Here is an 18,496-nt window from a genome sequence, read left to right as displayed (position 1 = left end):
TTCAAGATGTCAGTCTGTTTTGTGAACAAACAACTTTACCTGGTAGACCTGGGTTTTCCTCTTTCTGGCTTCAGCCTGCTTCTTGCCTCTTAGGTATCAGCAGGTATCACATCCAGATACCAGGCACCCAGAGAACATATTTGTTGAAACAGTGCTGGTCAAAATCATTGAACTAAATAACCTAAAATACAGTAACAGGGCTGGGTACTGGTGGGTCACACTTTTAATCCCAGCAGTTGGGAGGTAGTGGCAGGCCGGTCTCTGTGATTTCCAGACATGACCTACAAGAGCTAGTTCCAGGACAGCCTAAGGAAGCTACACAGAGAAACCTTGTCTCAGAAAAAAGATACAGTAACAGAACCTGAACATTCGGATTGTTCTCCCTTTTGTCAGAGCCTAATCTGTCAGTGGTAAATCCAGTCAAACCAAAACTGGCTCACTTGCAAAGCAAGCATCCCCAAATGTCCACATTTCTGTGGAAACTCTTGTCTTAGATACCTTTTCAGCAACACATACCTTATAGAAGGGAACAGTCTGGGCAGAAAAAGAAAGAAAATTCTCCAAGTGAAATGAAATTGACTCTGCTCATCTGTGCTTAGAGAGAGCAATCTTGGGAATCTAAAGTCAATTCAGTCTCTAGAAAAGCAACTTGGACACATGCACCAGAACAGAGAGCTGCATTCTTAAAACGACGCCTTTAGTTAATTTAACACTAGTAATTAAGTGACTGCGAAATTAACTATATAGACCTTGTATGTGCTAGTAAATGTGCAGTTCCTGGGAGCTATTGCCATTTTCCGAATTTCCAGGGCACCACGGATTTCTCACAAACAGAAGTAGCATGAGAATACAGGCGTGGTGGTTCAGCATATAATTCTCACTTGGAAAGAACTGGGAATTTCAGACTAACTTGGGCTAGACATCTTGACCACCTGCACAACAGACTTAGGGGGAAAACAGTTTTAAATTTGAGGATACTTGAAACTACAACTTATTTGTTGAAAGGATGCACAGCCCTGGAGTCTGAAATCAAGAGTGAAAATGCCTACTTGGCTCGTTTATTTGGTGACGGCCTTAGTGCTTGTCCAACTCCCTGGGCCACGCAGGCGAATGGCCACCTGGATATACTAAGATGTGGCTTTTTGTAGTGCGGAGCGACTCATCTCAGGCTGTCCATGCCTGTATCGGGCACACCTGCTTCAGCACCTTGTACTTAACACACAGAGTAACTCTCCTTGCGGCTGAGTTGACGCTTCTTGCCGTCCTGCGCCTTGGTGACAGTCCTTCTTGGAGCAGGCGCAGACTTAGCCGGCTCAGGCATTATACAAAATTTTAACTCCCTGTATGAGGTGCACCAAACATGTGAAAAAGTAACCACCCTGCCACCGCTTACACCACAATCGTTTACTTTACGCAGTATTCAAATGAGGTTAATAAGATTTCCTTTACGATTGGATTAGTTTTAGTGTTTCGTCACGAACAGGAACGTAAACGACACTTGAAAGTCTACTGTTTCATTGGCTGTCTTGTCACTTCACGTTCACCAATCAGGAAGTATAAACTGAATTGCGCACATCTGCTATAGCTAACCTTTTTAAGTATGATCGCTGTTAAACGTGGGGAATATAGTTTTTAAGGGTAAGCTGTCTCAGTGTGGGTGACTCACCAGTGAGAACTGATAAGAAATTTAGGTGGCACTTGCCAGGTTCTTTGTCTAGCTTCATGTGCGCTGAACTGCCTTTTAATGCTAACGACCCAGCAGCCTAATTCTCCATTAAAGTTTACTGCATATTAGCGTGGCATCTGGGATTGAATCATTTCATTCTATTTGTCTAGCGCTCATTTAAGTCTGCATTTTACTACGTATACTCGTCTATGAAATGAATTACGTACGGACTAGGCAGGAAATATCTGCTACTTGATTAGAAGGATGCTTTGCTAATTAACCCCAAACCCCACTTATAACTCTGTACGCCCAAATACCACCCTCCGCCTTCTACTCCGGCTAAGCACAGCCCACTCTCTGGCGTCCCCACTCTAGCCACGCCCCCTCCAAATGCGCAACAGCTCTTTTACTGAGATTTGTGGGTGGCTCTGAAAAGAGCCTTTGGGTTGTTGGGCTTCTAAGCAGTTGGCCAAAAGAAAATTTATTTTTTCTTGGCTGCGGTTTTCTTTGGCTTAGCTGCCTTAGGCTTGGCGGTCTTTGGTTTGGCCGCCTTGGGCTTCACCGCTTTCGCCTTGGCAGGGCTCTTGGGAGCCTTCTTGGGCTTAGCTGCTTTCGCCTTTTTCGGGCTCTTAGCTTTTTTGGTTCCTGCAGCGGCAGCTGGCTTCTTCGCCTTCTTTGGGGTCTTCTTGGCGGCTTTCTTGGGGGTGGCTGTCCCCGCAGCTTTCTTGGGCTTCTTGGCTGCGCCCGCGGGCTTCTTTGCCTTGGCCGCGCCCGCCTTCTTGGCTTTGGGCTTGGCCTCGCCAGAAGCCGCCTTCTTGTTGAGCTTGAAGGAGCCGGAGGCGCCGGTGCCCTTGGTCTGCACCAGGGTGCCCTTGCTCACCAGGCTCTTGAGCCCCAGCTTGATGCGGCTGTTGTTCTTCTCCACATCGTAGCCGGCGGCCGCCAACGCCTTCTTGAGCGCAGCCAGGGACACGCCGCTGCGCTCTTTAGAGGCAGCCACAGCCTTGGTGATGAGCTCGGACACCGGGGGTCCGGATGCCTTTCGTTTCGCGCCACCTGCGGCCTTACGGGCCTTCTTCTTGACCGGTGTCTTCTCGGCGGGGGCCGGTGCAGCGGGCGCGGCAGGCGCTGTCTCGGACATTGCGAAGCGTGTGTGAGAAGAGAGGACTCGAGCCGGAAGCTGAAGAACTGGCCGGGACTCGGGCCGCGGCGCTGCGCCCGCCCGTTTATATAGGGCGGAGCTGCGTCGTGATTGGTGCGCTGTCCAGCCCGCCTCGCTGGCAGCCGCGGAGTGTCCTCTCGGATGCAGAGTTGTGTTTGTTACACCTCAAAAAAAGCCAAAAATGTCAAAATTCCCTACATCGAATTGCTCGATTTTTCTCAAATAATGATCCCCGAAGTCTCGGGCTTCATGCACATCTCAAATTGTCAGCAAAGCATCAAACCTTCTGTCAAAAACTTGCAATATTTCCCGCGGTGCTCAGCAAATTTCAACTCAGAGAAACAAAACTTTCTATTTTCTTCGTAAATTATAAACTGATCTTAGACTGTACCGTTTTCTGACCCATTAAAGACGATTCTCCAAGTGGTTAGCTTCTTATGTGGCCAAAAACCATGCCACTGGCATTAAGATTTTTATTATAAATCTGCACTTAAGTGAGGGAAGTAACACAGGCTCCTCCGAGAGTCCTGCCTATTGAGCCGAGGGCATTTGAGTTCATCAAACTGGTTTAGTTGAATGCTTAGCAGATTATTTATCATTTTGAGTTAAATTCCGCTCTCCTAGGCCATGAGACTATGCATCTATGGTTTTATTTCTGCCCGCTCCACCTAAGTTTTTAAATAATTTTTTAGGATAATTCTTTTCTTTCTGCTCCCAAGGGTTGGGGGCGGGGCTGTTTCTTTTCTATCTGTCTGGACAACTACTCCTTTAGGGTGAGGTACTTTAAATTCAGAATATAGGGGTGGGGAAGACTCCAAAACAGACTGCTGGTGTAGACATAGAAATGACTAATTTCCAATAGCATATAAATGGTGTTCTCGAAGTCTTTGGAGGTGGAGGTGAGTTTTATTTTGAGGAATTTCTTTTGGGTCTTGCATAGTTCTTCTGGAATATGTTTTCGGACTAAATTGTGCTATGCTATATTAAAATTAGATAGAACCGAAACTGAACCATTGATCAAGAGAAAAAAAAAAAAACCGGAAAGTGTAGCTTAGAGCATCAGTATTCCCATCATTAGAGAAATCTAAACCTGTTATTGAACAGCTGTTCTCCATATATGGATAGTCCTCATGAGAACATTGGACTGATGTTTCCCAGACCTCCTAGAATGTTAGTTACATGCAAGGTGAATGAGGGTATATGGCGATCTTAGAATTAACTTTGAAAAGGCATCGAAACAGTACCATTGTCTTCTGAAGACATGCCTGAAAGACGTTCAAAGAGTGGGTTCAGATGTTCAACCAAAGAAACTTCACAACCATGCACGCCCAATGACAATGGTTATTTCTGTGAAGTTCAGTTGAAATTGTCTTCAGAAATTATAAGGCATCCTCATGTGATGCAATGTTGGCTAACAGTATAATGTGCTACCATCACAATATCAATTCCAATCCTCTAAACTGCTCCACACACAAACAATGCTCAGTTCTGATAAAGGGAACACAGAAGTTCAACACACTGCCAATGAAGCACCAAAAAAAATTCTGTAGTATTATCTTTAATGCTAAATTTTATATAAAATTGATTTATATTATCAGTATTTCTATGGCATAATATATTTTCTCAATTTTGGGCACTAATATATGCAAAGTCTAGTATTCATTAAAGCTCTAAACTAGAGTAGAGAACTTGTATATGTGTTTGATGTCGAATGATGGGGATTTAACCCCTTTTTCAGTGACAACAAAAACACTGCTATAAATGGTAGGATATTGATACTTGTTCTCCAACATCTCTCTTTGGTTTCTTTATTTCTTATTGTCTTCAAGATGGGGGGTGTTAAGCTTCCTGAATTTTGAGATAATCCATGTCTTCTGTGTCTTCCCTTTATGATAAAACATATTTTCTGAGACTAAAACTCTTCAGTTGACAGAGAAGCCCATGAAGATTGCCCAACATTAAATCAATTGATTTTTGATACTTTTTAAAATAATGAAATAGGAACAATATCAAAGGCTTCACTCTTAACATTAATCTGTCAGCCAAGCTGACTATAGTACAATTACACATGTATGGGTGAAACTTCATTCTTGCATTTCAACTATAAATTCCCAACTTTTTTTTTCACAGATGGTTGTGACTATTGATTCTCTTTATGACTCAAAATAGGAATGTTTTAGTTTTTTAAAACATGCTCCTACCCAGAAAAGTCTGAGAGCCACTGCAACTCTAACTGGAATAAACTGAAGGCAAACTTATTTCTTGTTATGTGAGTATTTCTGTGGAAATCTGTGCTTGCCTGTCCTAGTATTCTTTCTGTTGTCATAAACTCTATGACTAAAAGCAGCTTGCTGAGGAAAGGGTTTATTTCAGATGACAGATTATAGTCTATCATCCAGGGAAGTCAAGGAGATAATCAAGGCAGGAGCCTGAACATAAACCAATTGAAGAAAAGTACTTCCTGGCTGGCTTTTTGGCTCATGTTCTGCTCCCTTTCTTATATAGTCCAGTCCCATTTGCCTAGAGATGGCACTGCCTATGGTGGGCTGAGCCCTCCTATATCAATTAGAAATCTAGAAAAGGGCCAACAGACATTCCTTTGGGCCAATCTGATGGGAGCAATTCCCTTTTTCCAGGTGTGCCACATAGCTGACCAAGATTATCTATGACACCTGCAAAAAGGTGGGACTAGACAAACTGCAGGATGTGAGCACATGCTAGGAATATGGGGCAGCTGCATACGGCTGACAGCTGGTACACAACTGGGTCAAGGGGGAAAGTTTAGTTAATCTTGGCAGGAACAGTCTCTGGAGGGGATCAGTCTTCAGGTCATCGGGAAGAAAGTAATGGTGGACATTTTCTGTCATCACTTGTAACAGATGAAAGCTTTGCCATCCCCCCTCTGAGCCTCACCAGAGGAAGGCTTTGCCACCCTCATGGGGTTAATACACTGGTCTTTGACAAAACCATGTCTATCTCAAACAAGAAACATTTACTCAGGACTTTACTCACTCTAAATGCTCCTGTCTCAACCTCCTATGTACTAGAGTAATAGGCATAACCCTATCTGCCTGACTTTTAAAATTATTTCTAGGAATTTGGGAGTGTTGTGATTTGTAGAAAAGCTGAAAGAAATTGGAGGCATGTGCTTAGTTCCATTTGCTCTGCAATTTTGAGTACTTTGCCATTTTAATATGCTATGTATACTCTATCATGTCTAATGATTTAAAGGCAGAGTTTGTAATGAGTTGTTTTATAATAAATAGAGTACTTATGTATTATCTTAGGCATCACTTTTCTTTTTGGTTAAGTAAAAAAAATAAAGCTGTGAGTTTTATACTGTGGCAGTGTTTGGAATTGTAAAAATCAGAAACAACCTTTGTGCCTATATGAATGAGGGTGGTATAATGAACAAGGATATGTTCACAAGATGTCATAATACACAACTGAGCTATGAATTACTTTGGACTGACTTAATTACTGGGGATACATTGAAGTAATAAAATAAATCCAAAAGATATTCATGGCATGAAGCTCTGTGATAAAGAAAGAAGGGCAAAGTATGTCACTTTTCATATAGAATAAATACAGGGAAGATAAAGTAACAACTGAACTGATTGCTTACTTATAGGAGGTAGAAGAGAAATAAATAGGAAGAAAGAGTAGCAGACATAGTCTTTCATACATCATTAAATTGCAAATGTAACGATATTTGCTATCTGGGCAAAACAAGTTCTTAAATAAGTGATTAAAACCAGTAGGAGTCTATTAGAATACAAACACTGACTGATACTTGCATTAACTGAAGACCAAGAAAGGCTACCCAGCACTTTTGGCCTGGTTAGAAGACAACCACAGCCAGTCCCCCCACCCCCTCCACTCCCAGAGAACTCTATGGTGGGAAATGGTAGAGAGAGAAGTGGAGCGGAGCAGTGCTGTGGAGAGAGCAGGGACTGAGGAAGTGAACACATTGAGGAACAGGCTGATGTGGGTGGCCTGCACCGACACCTGGGAACATGTTGGTGTCCTATGGCCATGCAGATGTGGATGGTCTATGCTGTCTCCCAAGACTATGCTGCAGCTGAGATCTGTGTTGAAGTCCATTACCTTGCAAACCATGTATATTGAAACCTGAGGGTTGAGGTGAGCTAGTCTCACCCTTCACTGGCACTGGGAGACCTGGTCCAGCCCCTCATGAGATTGCTGAACTCACCACCCACCATAGATTTGGGTGAGTTGACCACAGGTGAGCTGAGCCTGATGGCATGGGGACAGGAGAGCTGGCTATGTCCTTTGCCTAAAGGCAGTGGTGCCTGTGGAGGTATGGACTGACCAATTCAGGTGCCACCCAGGCCCACCGCCAGTGCTTTGAGTTGGTCTACCCCAACATCTATTCAGTCTATGACCTTCTGAAGTATGTGAAGGGGCTGGTCCTGTCTCTTTTCTGGACAGAGCTGTATGATCTCCATGACTTGGGGTACTATCAGGAAACCCAAGAGGAGTTTTGGTGAGGGTCCAGTATTCATGGTGTACCAGAAGCCAGAGACCTTGAATCAGACCAACAAGTTATTGCAATGAACTTTGCAAGTAACACTGTTTGAACCAAAGTATATACTGCTTGGCACACCACAGCTTCCAATGCCACTAAGATGAATGAAGAGATGATGAAGAGTCAGGGAAGACGGAGGAGCAAAGTGAGTTGTTTGTTGTTTGTTGTTCTTTTTCTAATTAATATTTTTATTTTTTTAAATTTTCTTTTTGGGGGTGCTGCAAGAGTGAAGGGAGGGTACGGAGGGACTGGAAAATGAGAGGGATTTGTGTGCATGATGTGAAATTCCCAAAGAATCAATACAGTGTTATGATTTAAAAAATGAAGACCATGCTAGGTTGGGGGGACTAAGAAAGGTAAAAATAAAGTTAAGTGATGAAGGAAAACTCATGATTGAACACTATGAGCACAAAGCCAGAAAGACAGAACTTCCTATACTGTGACCTAATGTAAGAACATCTTCAGGACTTGATGTTAAAAAGCTGTCTCTATACATTAGAATTGGACAAACACATAATATTCAATGTTGTTTCCAATGAGACCAGAGTTTTGTCTTGTGGACATCAGTGATATTAGTAGATTTAATTTGTACTGCAGTATTACTAGAACTCACTTAAAAGTGTAACCACATTTATAGAAATAGAACACCAGTCTGTGTATAAAAGTTGCCAAGTCAGTATATTTACATGTCTACAAACATGTCTTTTCTGTCAGTTGATAACACATAAAAATAGTTCACTCCTTAGTGACAATTACCAGGCAGATACAATTTTTATACACCATTCACCAACAGAAGGAACTAGCGTTCCTTACTGAAGTTTGTTTAATTCCATGGCTAGGGTGTGGTAGACTATAAAATGGTGCAATGTGAGAAAATGAGATTGTGGAAGAAAAGGAAAGAAAAATGGAAGCTTCTTGAAAAATGAAAGTCAGGGAATCTCAAGAAATTCCTAATGTCCAGAGCTAGTAGTATTTAATCAAAGAGTAGGCCTATGAATACGAATATGAATAAAAAGAAAAATAAGAAGAATTTGATTTTGATTTTAACCCATAGAATTATATATATATGTACATGTATATGTATACATATGTATGTATATAATTATATGTGTATATTTAAAAATAAATAGAGGTGGTGAAACTTTCATGTGATTTAAGTCTAATTAATAGCTATGGAAGAAAAGAAGGAGACTACCATGCAGTCACTCTTATGTTCTTACAGATGCAATCTGTGATGGATATGGATGAACAGGACTCCCAGAGTTTTGCATTTCTTCCCAGAATCATTTATTAGCTATGAAGGAAAAGATACTGTATCCACAGTGAAGAATTCCAATGGAAATCACATTGACTTAGCCAGGTAAATTTCACAAAGTAATAAGATGTATGTGTGACATTCTCTCCTCATGTCAACAAGTGGTCTTCACCATTTGGGCAATACCATTTGGGCAATGTTTCCTGGAAAAATATATTTCTAAGTTTGCCTTTCTGTTGCTGTGATAAATACCAAGGGAAAAAAGCAACTTGGGGAGTATTTTAGTCACTATTCTGTTGCTGTGAAGAGACACCATGATCAAGGCAACCCTTATAAAAGAAAGCATTTAATTGGGGGCTTGCTTACAGTTTCAGAGGTATAATGAATTATCATCATGGCAGGGAGCATGACAGCAGGCATGGGGTCATGGTACAAGAGAAGATGGGGGGGGGAGCATGGGCTTTTTAAACTTTGAAACCCACCCTAGAGACACTTTCTCCAACAAGGCCTCACTTCCGGATCCTCCTAATCCTGCCAAGGGTTCCATTCCCTGGTCACTAAGCATTATAATATATGAGCCCAAGGGGAGTATTCCTCTTCAAATCACCACAGGGAAGGAAAGAGTTTTTAAACCTTGAGGGAAGTCAAGCCATGAACTCAAGTCAGGAACCTGAAGGTAGGAAAGTTGCTTACAGGCCTGGTCCCCCTAGCTCACATTCAGACAGCTTTCTTATACAAACCTGAACCATTTTCCCTAGGGTGGCATTCCTTATAGTGGACTGGACCTCTCACATCAATCAACAATCAAGAAGGTCTCTCATAGATATGGTCACAGGCCAAAGAGATCTGGGTCTTCAAATGAGACTCCACCTCTTATCAGATGACTCTGGTTTATGCCAATGTGACAATAAAAACCTACCAGGATGCTAACATCACTCCAGTGAAAACATCAGACCAATACAAGTCAAAGGACAGTCTTCAAAGTGAGTGATCACAATTGGAGCTCTGAATCAATGGTGGGGTGTTTAGTCAGCACACACAAGGAACTGTGTTTAGTCCCCAACTGAGAGCAGTCTTCAAAACCACTGACAAACCCTTACAGGTTGGAAGAGACAAAGGAAAATTAAAAATTAAATTCCATGTAACACTCTGAAGCATGTCCAAGAGCCAATAAAGGATGCTAGTGAGAAAATTCTGTGGCATTTGGAAAAATATCTGAAGTTTAGTTAGCATTGTATCAATGTCCATTTTCTATTTTTGATAAGTGAATACAGTTATATGAAATACCAATACTACTGAAAGCCAGCTGAGGGAAATAAAAAAGAAAATTCTTGAATGCTTTTTGCAACTTTTCCCACAAATGTAAAAATAATTCAGGATAAGGCTTATTTCACCAGGTGGAGAAAATAATAAAAACATGATAAAGGTTCCTCAGAGTGGTAGAATGTTCATTCTTGTGTCTAAATCTGCATGTGTTTTCTAACTTATTGTCATTAGGGTATACATTTTATGAGCAAAGATCATGTTTACTTTAAAGTGTGATTAAGGTGTTTTTTTTGTTTGTTTCATTTTTTTCTGTGCTAATTTCCTAAAATATTCAGATACTGTTCCCCTTTCTCATAACCTGGACTATTTTTTAATGATGATATTTTTTAATTTAAATTGGAAACAAGCTTGTTTTACATGTCAGTCCCAATTCTCTCAACATCTCCTCCTCCCCTGTCCAGCCCCAACCTGCATCCAGTGCCCCGGGGAGGGTGAGGCCTGCCATGGGGGATCTTCAAAGTCTGTCATATCATTTGGAGCAGGGGCTAGGCCCTCCCTCATGTGTCTGGGGCTGAGAGAGTATCCATCTATGTGCAATGGGTCCCCAAAGTCCATTCGTATACTAGAGATAAATACTGATCCACTACCAGAGGCCCCATAGACTGCCCAGTTCTCCTAACTAACACCCATGTTCAGGGGGTCTGGGTTGGTTGTATGTTGGTTTCCCAGCTATCAGATTGGGATTCATGAACCCCCTTATGTTCAGGTCAGCTGTTTCTGTGGCATAACCTGTACTTTTATTGAATTGATTTCCCATTCATTTGTTTTTTCTTTCTTTCTTAATTTACTATGTATATGCATCCTTGAGCAATATGGTTCTATTGTCTTGTATTTTAATTATTTGAAATAATAGCAGAGTTAGTATTTTGTGCCTTTTTTTTCCCTTCAAAAAGCATTTTCCTTTAGTGTTTCATTTTTGATTTGGCTGTTGTCCTTTTTCTGGGGCAAAGGGTCATTCTAGCAACATGGAATTTGTGAATTTCCTGCCCCAGCCTTTGGAATGCTAGGATTACAGGTGAGTCACACTGTGCCCTTAAGTCCAGTTTATCTCTTTTCCAACTATGTAGAGGCTGCTTCATATAATAAAAGTAGCCCAGCATGTCTACTTATAGAGTCTCATGCATGTGTCATTGTTTTATTATGCGGATAATTTATTTGTAACCTTGGATTCCTGAGCTTCAGGAATCATGGGGAGTGCTGCTGATACCACTGGTTATGATAAGATGACTGCACATGGACCCACTTATATACTCTGCTTAGCCATTCTAGCTTTTTAATGCCCCTAGTGCTTCTTTCACCAGAGTGAAAGGAGTCTTGAAGGTTTCCAGCTCCCTGCATCACGTCTTCCCAGCTGTAAACTAACTCCTCTGTCCCTATCTGAATTTCTGATGCCCCAGCTCTGTAGGGGTGTTAGACTCTTTGCCACTGATAGAAATGGAAGAGAGGCAACTAAAGGGAGGAGAGATCAGTTTGTGCTCATGGCTTTAGAACTTTCCGTTCTGGCTCCGTGGGTGTGAGTTTCTGCTTGTAAAGAACAGCCCAGTGGCAGGAGTGTGTGATGGAGTATGCTTCTTGTCCCTGGTAGCTGGGAAGCAGGGAAAGGAGGAATAGGTGAAAGATGCATCTTTCCAGCATATACTGCTACCTACCTATTGCTCTAGGTGAGTCCCACCTTCATTTCTCTGTCACTCCAACATATAACCAACCCAGCAGGTCAGAGCCCTCAGGGTCTAGTCATGGTCCAGAAGGCCATCAGCATGCAAGCCTCCAGTGTGTGAGTGTGTGGACTGACCTTTCAGTCGACTGGGAAGAGTAAAATGTTTTTTAAAAATATAATTTAAATTATATTATATGTACATAATATGATAGTGTATATATATGTGTATAATTTAATATAATAAATATATTCACATGTGCATGATCTATTTAAGACAAAAATTTGAAGTAGTGATAGATACCCTCTTAAAATTTATTATTTTACCTTTTTCTTCTCCACTCTTAATTATTTTGTGAATGAATATTTTGCCTGCATGTGTATATGCCATATGCCTGCAGTGCCTTTAGAGGGTAGAATAGGGCATTGGATCCCCTTGAACTGGATTTACAAGCAGTTGTGAGTCACTCAGTGTTGGTGCTGGGAACTCATCCTGGGTCCTTGGCAAGAGCAGCAAGTGCTACTAACCAGGGAGCCATGATTTCAGCTCCAAGATTACATTAAATTCAAGAAAAATGCTTGAAAGAGATTACTCACTTATTTTGGGATACTAGGAGGGAATTCTTTGAAATCTGTAGGCAAGTTAGCTTTTTTCTTTTTCTTTCTTTTTTTTTTGGAAAAAAATATAGGTGGGCAATATTTTGTATATGAGGATGAGGATTTTACTATGTGCTTTTGGGGGACAGGAGATCTTAAGACTATACAATGTAAGTGTCTGAATACATTTGTCCTTAAAAGTAGTACATATATCTCTTAATTCTGGAAATAAACAAGGATGTTCTCTGTATGGAATGATGGCCTGTACGAAACAATGCTTTCACAGATGCTAACTGCTTTCCATTAATTTTAATATTGGTTCCATAACCATCTTCCTAACTATTTTCATCTGTCTATTTATAGGTTTTGCTGGTGCTTTAGTAAGGAGATTTCAATGCGAAAAAAGATAAAACTGTTGGATTTCTTATTCTTCAGCTTCTCTATTTTCTAGTTAGCTTTCTAATACTATAACCAAGTATCGGAGGACATCAACTTATAAGGAAGAAAGGCTTGCATTGACTGTTTGGGTGTGGACTTGTTTGGCCACATTCATTGTCTTGGGGACTATGGTGAAAAGGTACTTATGGTAGAAGATTGCTTATCTCATGGTTGCTGAGAAGCAAAGAGATAATGAGACAGTGGGCTCCAGTAACTTAGTGTCCTTTCACTAGGCCCTGCTTTCTACAGGTTCTACCTTTTCCCATTAGCATTATAGGTGGGGACTAAGTCTTCAACCCATTGACTTTTGAGGACTGTCAAGCTACATAGTCTAGCAATATCATATTTCTGATCATTATTTGCTCTATTTTCCTACACTGTATTATATGACTCTGCTGGTTTGTAAATATAAACATTATTTACTAAGCAAGATCATTCATTCATAAATGCTGGTGGTTTAGCATAAATGGTTAAGCGTCATTATCTGTTACTACACAACAAACTTCTCAACAAACATAGCGAGTGTATACGTTACTTGTCTTGTTGCTAAGACAAAATGCCTGACAAAAGCAACTTAAAGGAAGAAGGGTTCCTTCTGGCTCACAGATCCCAGCTGTAGTCCACCATAGTGGAGAAGGAATGGCTACAAGAACTTGAGGTTGCTGTCCATCTTGTGTCCACAGTCAAGGAGCAGAGAGAGGTGAATGCAGCTGAACTGTTTGGTTCAGTGCAGGACTCCAGCCTATAGGATGGTGCTATCCACAGTAAGGGTGGGTCTTCTCATCTCAGTTAGCCTCATCTAGAAAAACTCTCACAGACATGGTGATTTGAAATTTCATCAAGTTGACAAGCAAGAGTAGCCATCATATATTATGAGCACTTCCCTGCCAGTCCTAAAATCTAGGTGGAGATACTACATTGACTTATGATATTGCTTGAAACATTTCCTGCTCATTGAGGGAAGACCAAATATCTGTTGTCATTGATGTAGGCTTGCAAGATATCTTCCTATAGGAAACTTCTTTTTGCTGTCACATCTGTGTCATTCATTACCATGTGATAGATGCATAAGTAGAAGGTGTCTAATTTCCAGCTCAATGATTTTCCTGCATGCCATCTTACCTCAGCCTAGGTCCTTCTATGGTTAAAATTTAGAATAGAGCCACAACTGTGGATCAGTGTGTTTATTGCATTATTTTCTGGTCAGCAGATTAAATACAGATTGGAAGATAATCTTGAGCATAGAATTATAAGAAATAAGTGAAAATGCTTTTAAAAGAGGTCTTCTGACCAATTTAAGGACACTAGTGATGTGGAATATTAGTTGAAGCTGTGTCACATTCATTTATGCTGTGGAATATTTGTTTAATGATGCAAAGATGTGTTGCATCCTTTTTGTTTGTTTGTTTTGTTTTTGAGACAGGGTTTCTCTGTATTGCTTTGGAGCCTGTCCTGGAACTTGCTCTGCAGACTAGGCTGGCCTCGAACTCACAGAAATGCACCTGCCTCTGCCTCCTGAGTACTGGAATTAAAGGAATGAGGCCAGGAAGCAAGGCAGGAAAAGTCCTGGGAACATGGGTGGTGAAAGGTACCCCTCACTCCAGAGTCTGTTCAAAGGCTATCACCAGCTGAAAGTCAAGAATTGCAACACAATTACCACTTGAGACGGTTGCCAAAGTGGAAACAATGTTTCTTTTGCACATAGATATTTTCTAGGGCCCAGGTATAAACTGCCTTTATTTCTTAGCTGTATGTCTTCATTTTTGTAGGAATCTTACAAGAAACTGAATTTACAGTAAAAGACAAGTCTTAACCCATTGTGTAATCTTTATAATATATGACTTTACATTATCAGGCTATAATCCTATCCAAGGCACCCCACCACCACCTACCCTGTAATCATACTTATTGAAAATGGGGAAAGAGGCAGAGGAGAGAGTGTGCCTTAGAAAGTGGCTGAACAAATAAATCCCCAAGGCTTCCCAAGTCCTAAAAACAGTGGCCAGTGAAGTGGGACTCTCCTTCAGAAGCCCACACTTATGATCCTGTGTCTACCTTATTCTTTTCTTCAGCTCACACAGACACACAGACACACACGGATGCATTCACATATGTGTGCGCATGTATGTCCAGGCCAGAGGACTTTGGGTGTCATTCCACAGAAGCCACCTTGTTTTTGTGATAGGGTCTCTAATTGGCCTCCAACTGACCAAATAGGTGAGCTCCAGGGACCTGCCTATCTCTGCCTCCCCAGCTCTGTATTATAAGAACCCATCTCCATGCCTACTTTCTTTTACATGCATTCTGGGGATTGAATTCAGGCCTGTAGTTTTGTAAAGTAAGCAGTTTTCCAACAGAGCTGGCTTCCCAGTCCTCCTTCTCTTTTTAATAAAATGCAACTTCACTTCATACTTGCTGGTCCTGCAAATCTTTTTTTTTTTTTTTTTTGCAGCAAAGGAGCCAATGTGATCCAGAAATCTCTGAAGGAAGTTTTTGGGATGCTGAGGTAGTTCTGAGCTGTGCCTTCTGGTGCGTTCAGCTACCCTCTGCATTTCACCTGTGGTTTCTCTTATTTGAACTTCATGGGCTTTGTTTTAGAGGGTTCTCTAGTTCTCTAGAGGAACAGAGAGAATATATAAGTGGGATTTATTATAGTGGCTTCCAGGCTGTGGTCAGTAAGTCTAGCGATGGCTGTCTCCCAACAGAAAGTTCAAGAATCCAATAGTAGTCAGTCCCAAGACTGGATATCTGAGCTGGTCCTCAGTACTAAGCTTGAATCCCAAAGAAGTAGGCTCTAGTACTAGTGAAAGGAATGCATCAGTGATAGGGTACATGAAATTTCCAGTGAGTGTGAGGGCAAGTAGACAATGCCTACCCTGCATGTTCTTCATCTAGGCTGCCACGAGAAAATGTGGTCTGATTTAGGATGGGTTTCCCAACCTCAGATGACCCAATGAAAAAAAATTCCCTTATAGTATGCCTGGCTGCTTGGATTCTTAGTTACCTCCAGATGTAGTCATGTTGACAACCAAGAACATCCTTCACAGGATGGCAACAATCATCCCAGTCCTCTGTACTTCATATAAGTGACAGCATAAAGGTAAAGAGCTGCAAATTAGATACACTTGTATCTTCCTGTAGAGTAGATGCTATGTGCAAGAAACTATTCTAAGAATAGGACAAAGGCTCTTAGAATTTACCATATGGTCACCAACTATTACTACCATTTCCACAGAAGCCAAAACTGAATCTGAAGATGAAATGTCCTTTGTAGGTTTGTATAGCTAAGGGACCTACTTTTGCTGTCTCCCCTTTTGGGAGTGAGTTCAGTCCAGCCAGAGCTACATAGTGAGACTCTGTCTCAAACAAAACAAAACAGTTAAGATAATTATAAAACAAGCAAACAACAAACAACACCCCCCAAAAACTGGTGAGCAAGACTGTGGGAGAAGAATAAATAAACGACAGGAAGAATACCAAAAGAAAGTTCCAGATAAGATTTTTGGCTTGTTGTTTTCCTTATGAAACATTTGAGAAGATGAGATCTAAAGTGATTAGAAAAATGTTTAGATATGTTTACTTGTGGTAATTTGAATATAATTGGCTCCCATAATCTCATAGGGAGTGGCACTATTAGGAGGCTTTTTTTTGGAGTAGGTATGGCCTTGTTGGAAAAAGTGTGTCACTGTGGGCGTTGAGGTTTCCTATACTCAGGATACTTCCCAGTGTCTCAGTTGACTTCCTGGTGCCCATATGATGTAGGACTCTCAGCTCCAGCACCACATCTGCTTGCATACCAACATGCTCCCTGTTATGATGATAATGGAGCAAACATCTGAAACTCTAAGCATGCTACCCCAATTGAATGTTTTCTTTATAAGTGTTGCCACGGGCATGATGTCTTTTCAATGAGATAAAATCCCTAAGGCACTTTATGAGGGATGAAGCTTTTCTCAGGCAGCTGGAGGAGTAGTCTGAGAAACACACCAACTAACGAAATTCTTGTCTCAAGACTTTGAAGAATGAAATTCAAGGATCCTATGGTGTGAGTTTCAGAGCGGTGTTTATTATAGATCCACAGTGGAAAGCTTAAAGGAGATGGCACAGAGCTTCTATGTAGCAAGAGGGGTCTCAGTGAAAGGGTTACCATCAAGGTATTAGTCTAGGGCTTTTAGAAGATGTATTACAAAATCTGGGTTGAGGTATAGGAAGGAAAACGAACTGGTCAGACACAAATGTCCAGGTGCCTTGTCTCACTTTCAATCACTCAGGAGATAACACACAAGAGAAGAAGAAGAAGAAGAAGAAGAAGAAGAAGAAGAAGAAGAAGAAGAAGAAGAAGAAGAAGAAGAAAAGGAACCAGAATGCCAGAATGTTCTTCTGGCATCCTGGCCTCCATTAAGGACATTCTGGGAACTACTGTTTTGCTGCCCCACTTAACTGATTTTTATCTCCAGATCTCAGGAGAAGTTAGATCCCAGCTCCTTAAAGAAACATGTATCTATTCATTGCCACTGACTACCACCTCAGGAGCAAATGTAATGTCCTCTAACAGGTCTTTATACACTTGGCTTCTGTCTCTTCTGTCAGAAGGCAATAGGGCAATAGAGGCATTTGTGCTAGCTCTAAAGAATGAGAAATGCACACAGCTTGTTCTCTTGCATCAGGCAAAGCTGGGTATCCAGGTGGGTGCAGCCTCACCCAGAGAGGGTTGGAGTCTACAGCCCATGCTTTCCCCACTTCTTAAAGAAGAATTGATTTGAATACAGGGACAGATATTTTCTGTGGGTGTCAGCTGAGAAAGTCAGCTTCCTAGCACCTCAGCATACTGGCCAATTCTCCCACAGGGGAAGAAGCAACTATCCTTTCTAGTTCATTGCTAGGCAACCCAGAGGGAGTCCCTGGGGTTGCATTTAACGATCTCTGCTATGTATACAATGTGTCTACTCTTAGCACTTCTGGCCGCTACACAGAAAGTCTGCACTGCCAGTGTCACCATCCACAGCAGCCCCACCACCACTAGGGAAGATATCTTTCCCCTTCTGGGAGTAGGACAGGCAGGAGAGCTTTACTGAGTGGTGATATTTGGGCAAACAACTGAGGGAAATGAGGGGTTGTGATAGGTAGGAAACAACACTGATAAAAATCTCATAAAGTGTGCTGCTTAAGTCAGGCCTGAAACATCTGGGTTTAGGAGTGAGAGAACTCTTCTAGGTGGGAAGAAGGCATAGTACAGAAAATTCTCTCTCTCTCTCTCTCTCTCTCTCTCTCTCTCTCTCTCTCTCTCTCTCTGTGTGTGTGTGTGTGTATGTGTGTGTTACAGAAAGAGTCAGCAGGGAAGGCTTACTATTGGGAAGAAACAGGTTGTTTAAGGCTGTGGTGTCCTGGGAGATGTTTCAGTTAACTTTCTGGTAACAAAACAAAAACTTGAAGTATTTGTTGGTCTGTTGTTCAATTATTACATTTATGGATAATTTCACTCTGCAGATTAATAAAGATTCTGAATATAAAATAGGAAGGAAGGCCTCAAAATGCCATGTTTTTCAGTGTGAGATCTGAGGAAACAACAAAACAAAGGTTGAAATGCAGCTGAGTGTGTGGATGTATAGAAGTTGCTGGTCATACACAAGTTAGCTTAGTCTAGATGTAACCATGACCTTGGAGATGTGCTACCAGAGATATTGTGTTCATCTGCTAGGTTCTCAGAATATTAAAACAATTGTTACAGTTGACTCTGTCAGGTTCTGAGGAGGCCCATTAGAGAAAACTATTTCTCTGCTTTGGGTGGAGACCTAACATTCCACGCTACCTACAACATAGGAGGTAATCCAGTTGGGCCTGTCAGTCAC

General features: G+C 41.4%; 1 protein-coding gene across 1 annotated transcript; it reads right to left on the bottom strand.

Moving 5' to 3' along the window:
* Nucleotides 1–2,036: 2,036 nt before the first annotated feature.
* On the bottom strand, nt 2,037–2,854 carry H1-4 (H1.4 linker histone, cluster member). The gene has a single exon (XM_051194568.1). The coding sequence runs from the start codon at nt 2,805–2,807 to the stop codon at nt 2,148–2,150; it is 660 nt and encodes a 219-aa protein (XP_051050525.1). The 5' UTR covers nt 2,808–2,854; the 3' UTR covers nt 2,037–2,147.
* Between the last annotated feature and the right edge of the window lie 15,642 nt (nt 2,855–18,496).

This window comes from Phodopus roborovskii, unplaced genomic scaffold (genome assembly GCF_943737965.1).
Source record: "Phodopus roborovskii unplaced genomic scaffold, PHOROB, whole genome shotgun sequence".
Taxonomy (NCBI): Eukaryota; Metazoa; Chordata; class Mammalia; order Rodentia; family Cricetidae; genus Phodopus; species Phodopus roborovskii.
Note: the sequence above shows the minus strand (reverse complement) of the source record. Positions and strands in the feature narration are given on the sequence as shown.

Bases quoted from the DNA above. Each gene is read 5' to 3' on its own strand.
- H1-4 (XM_051194568.1), bottom strand. From the start codon at position 2,807: ATGTCCGAGACAGCGCCTGCCGCGCCCGCTGCACCGGCCCCCGCCGAG.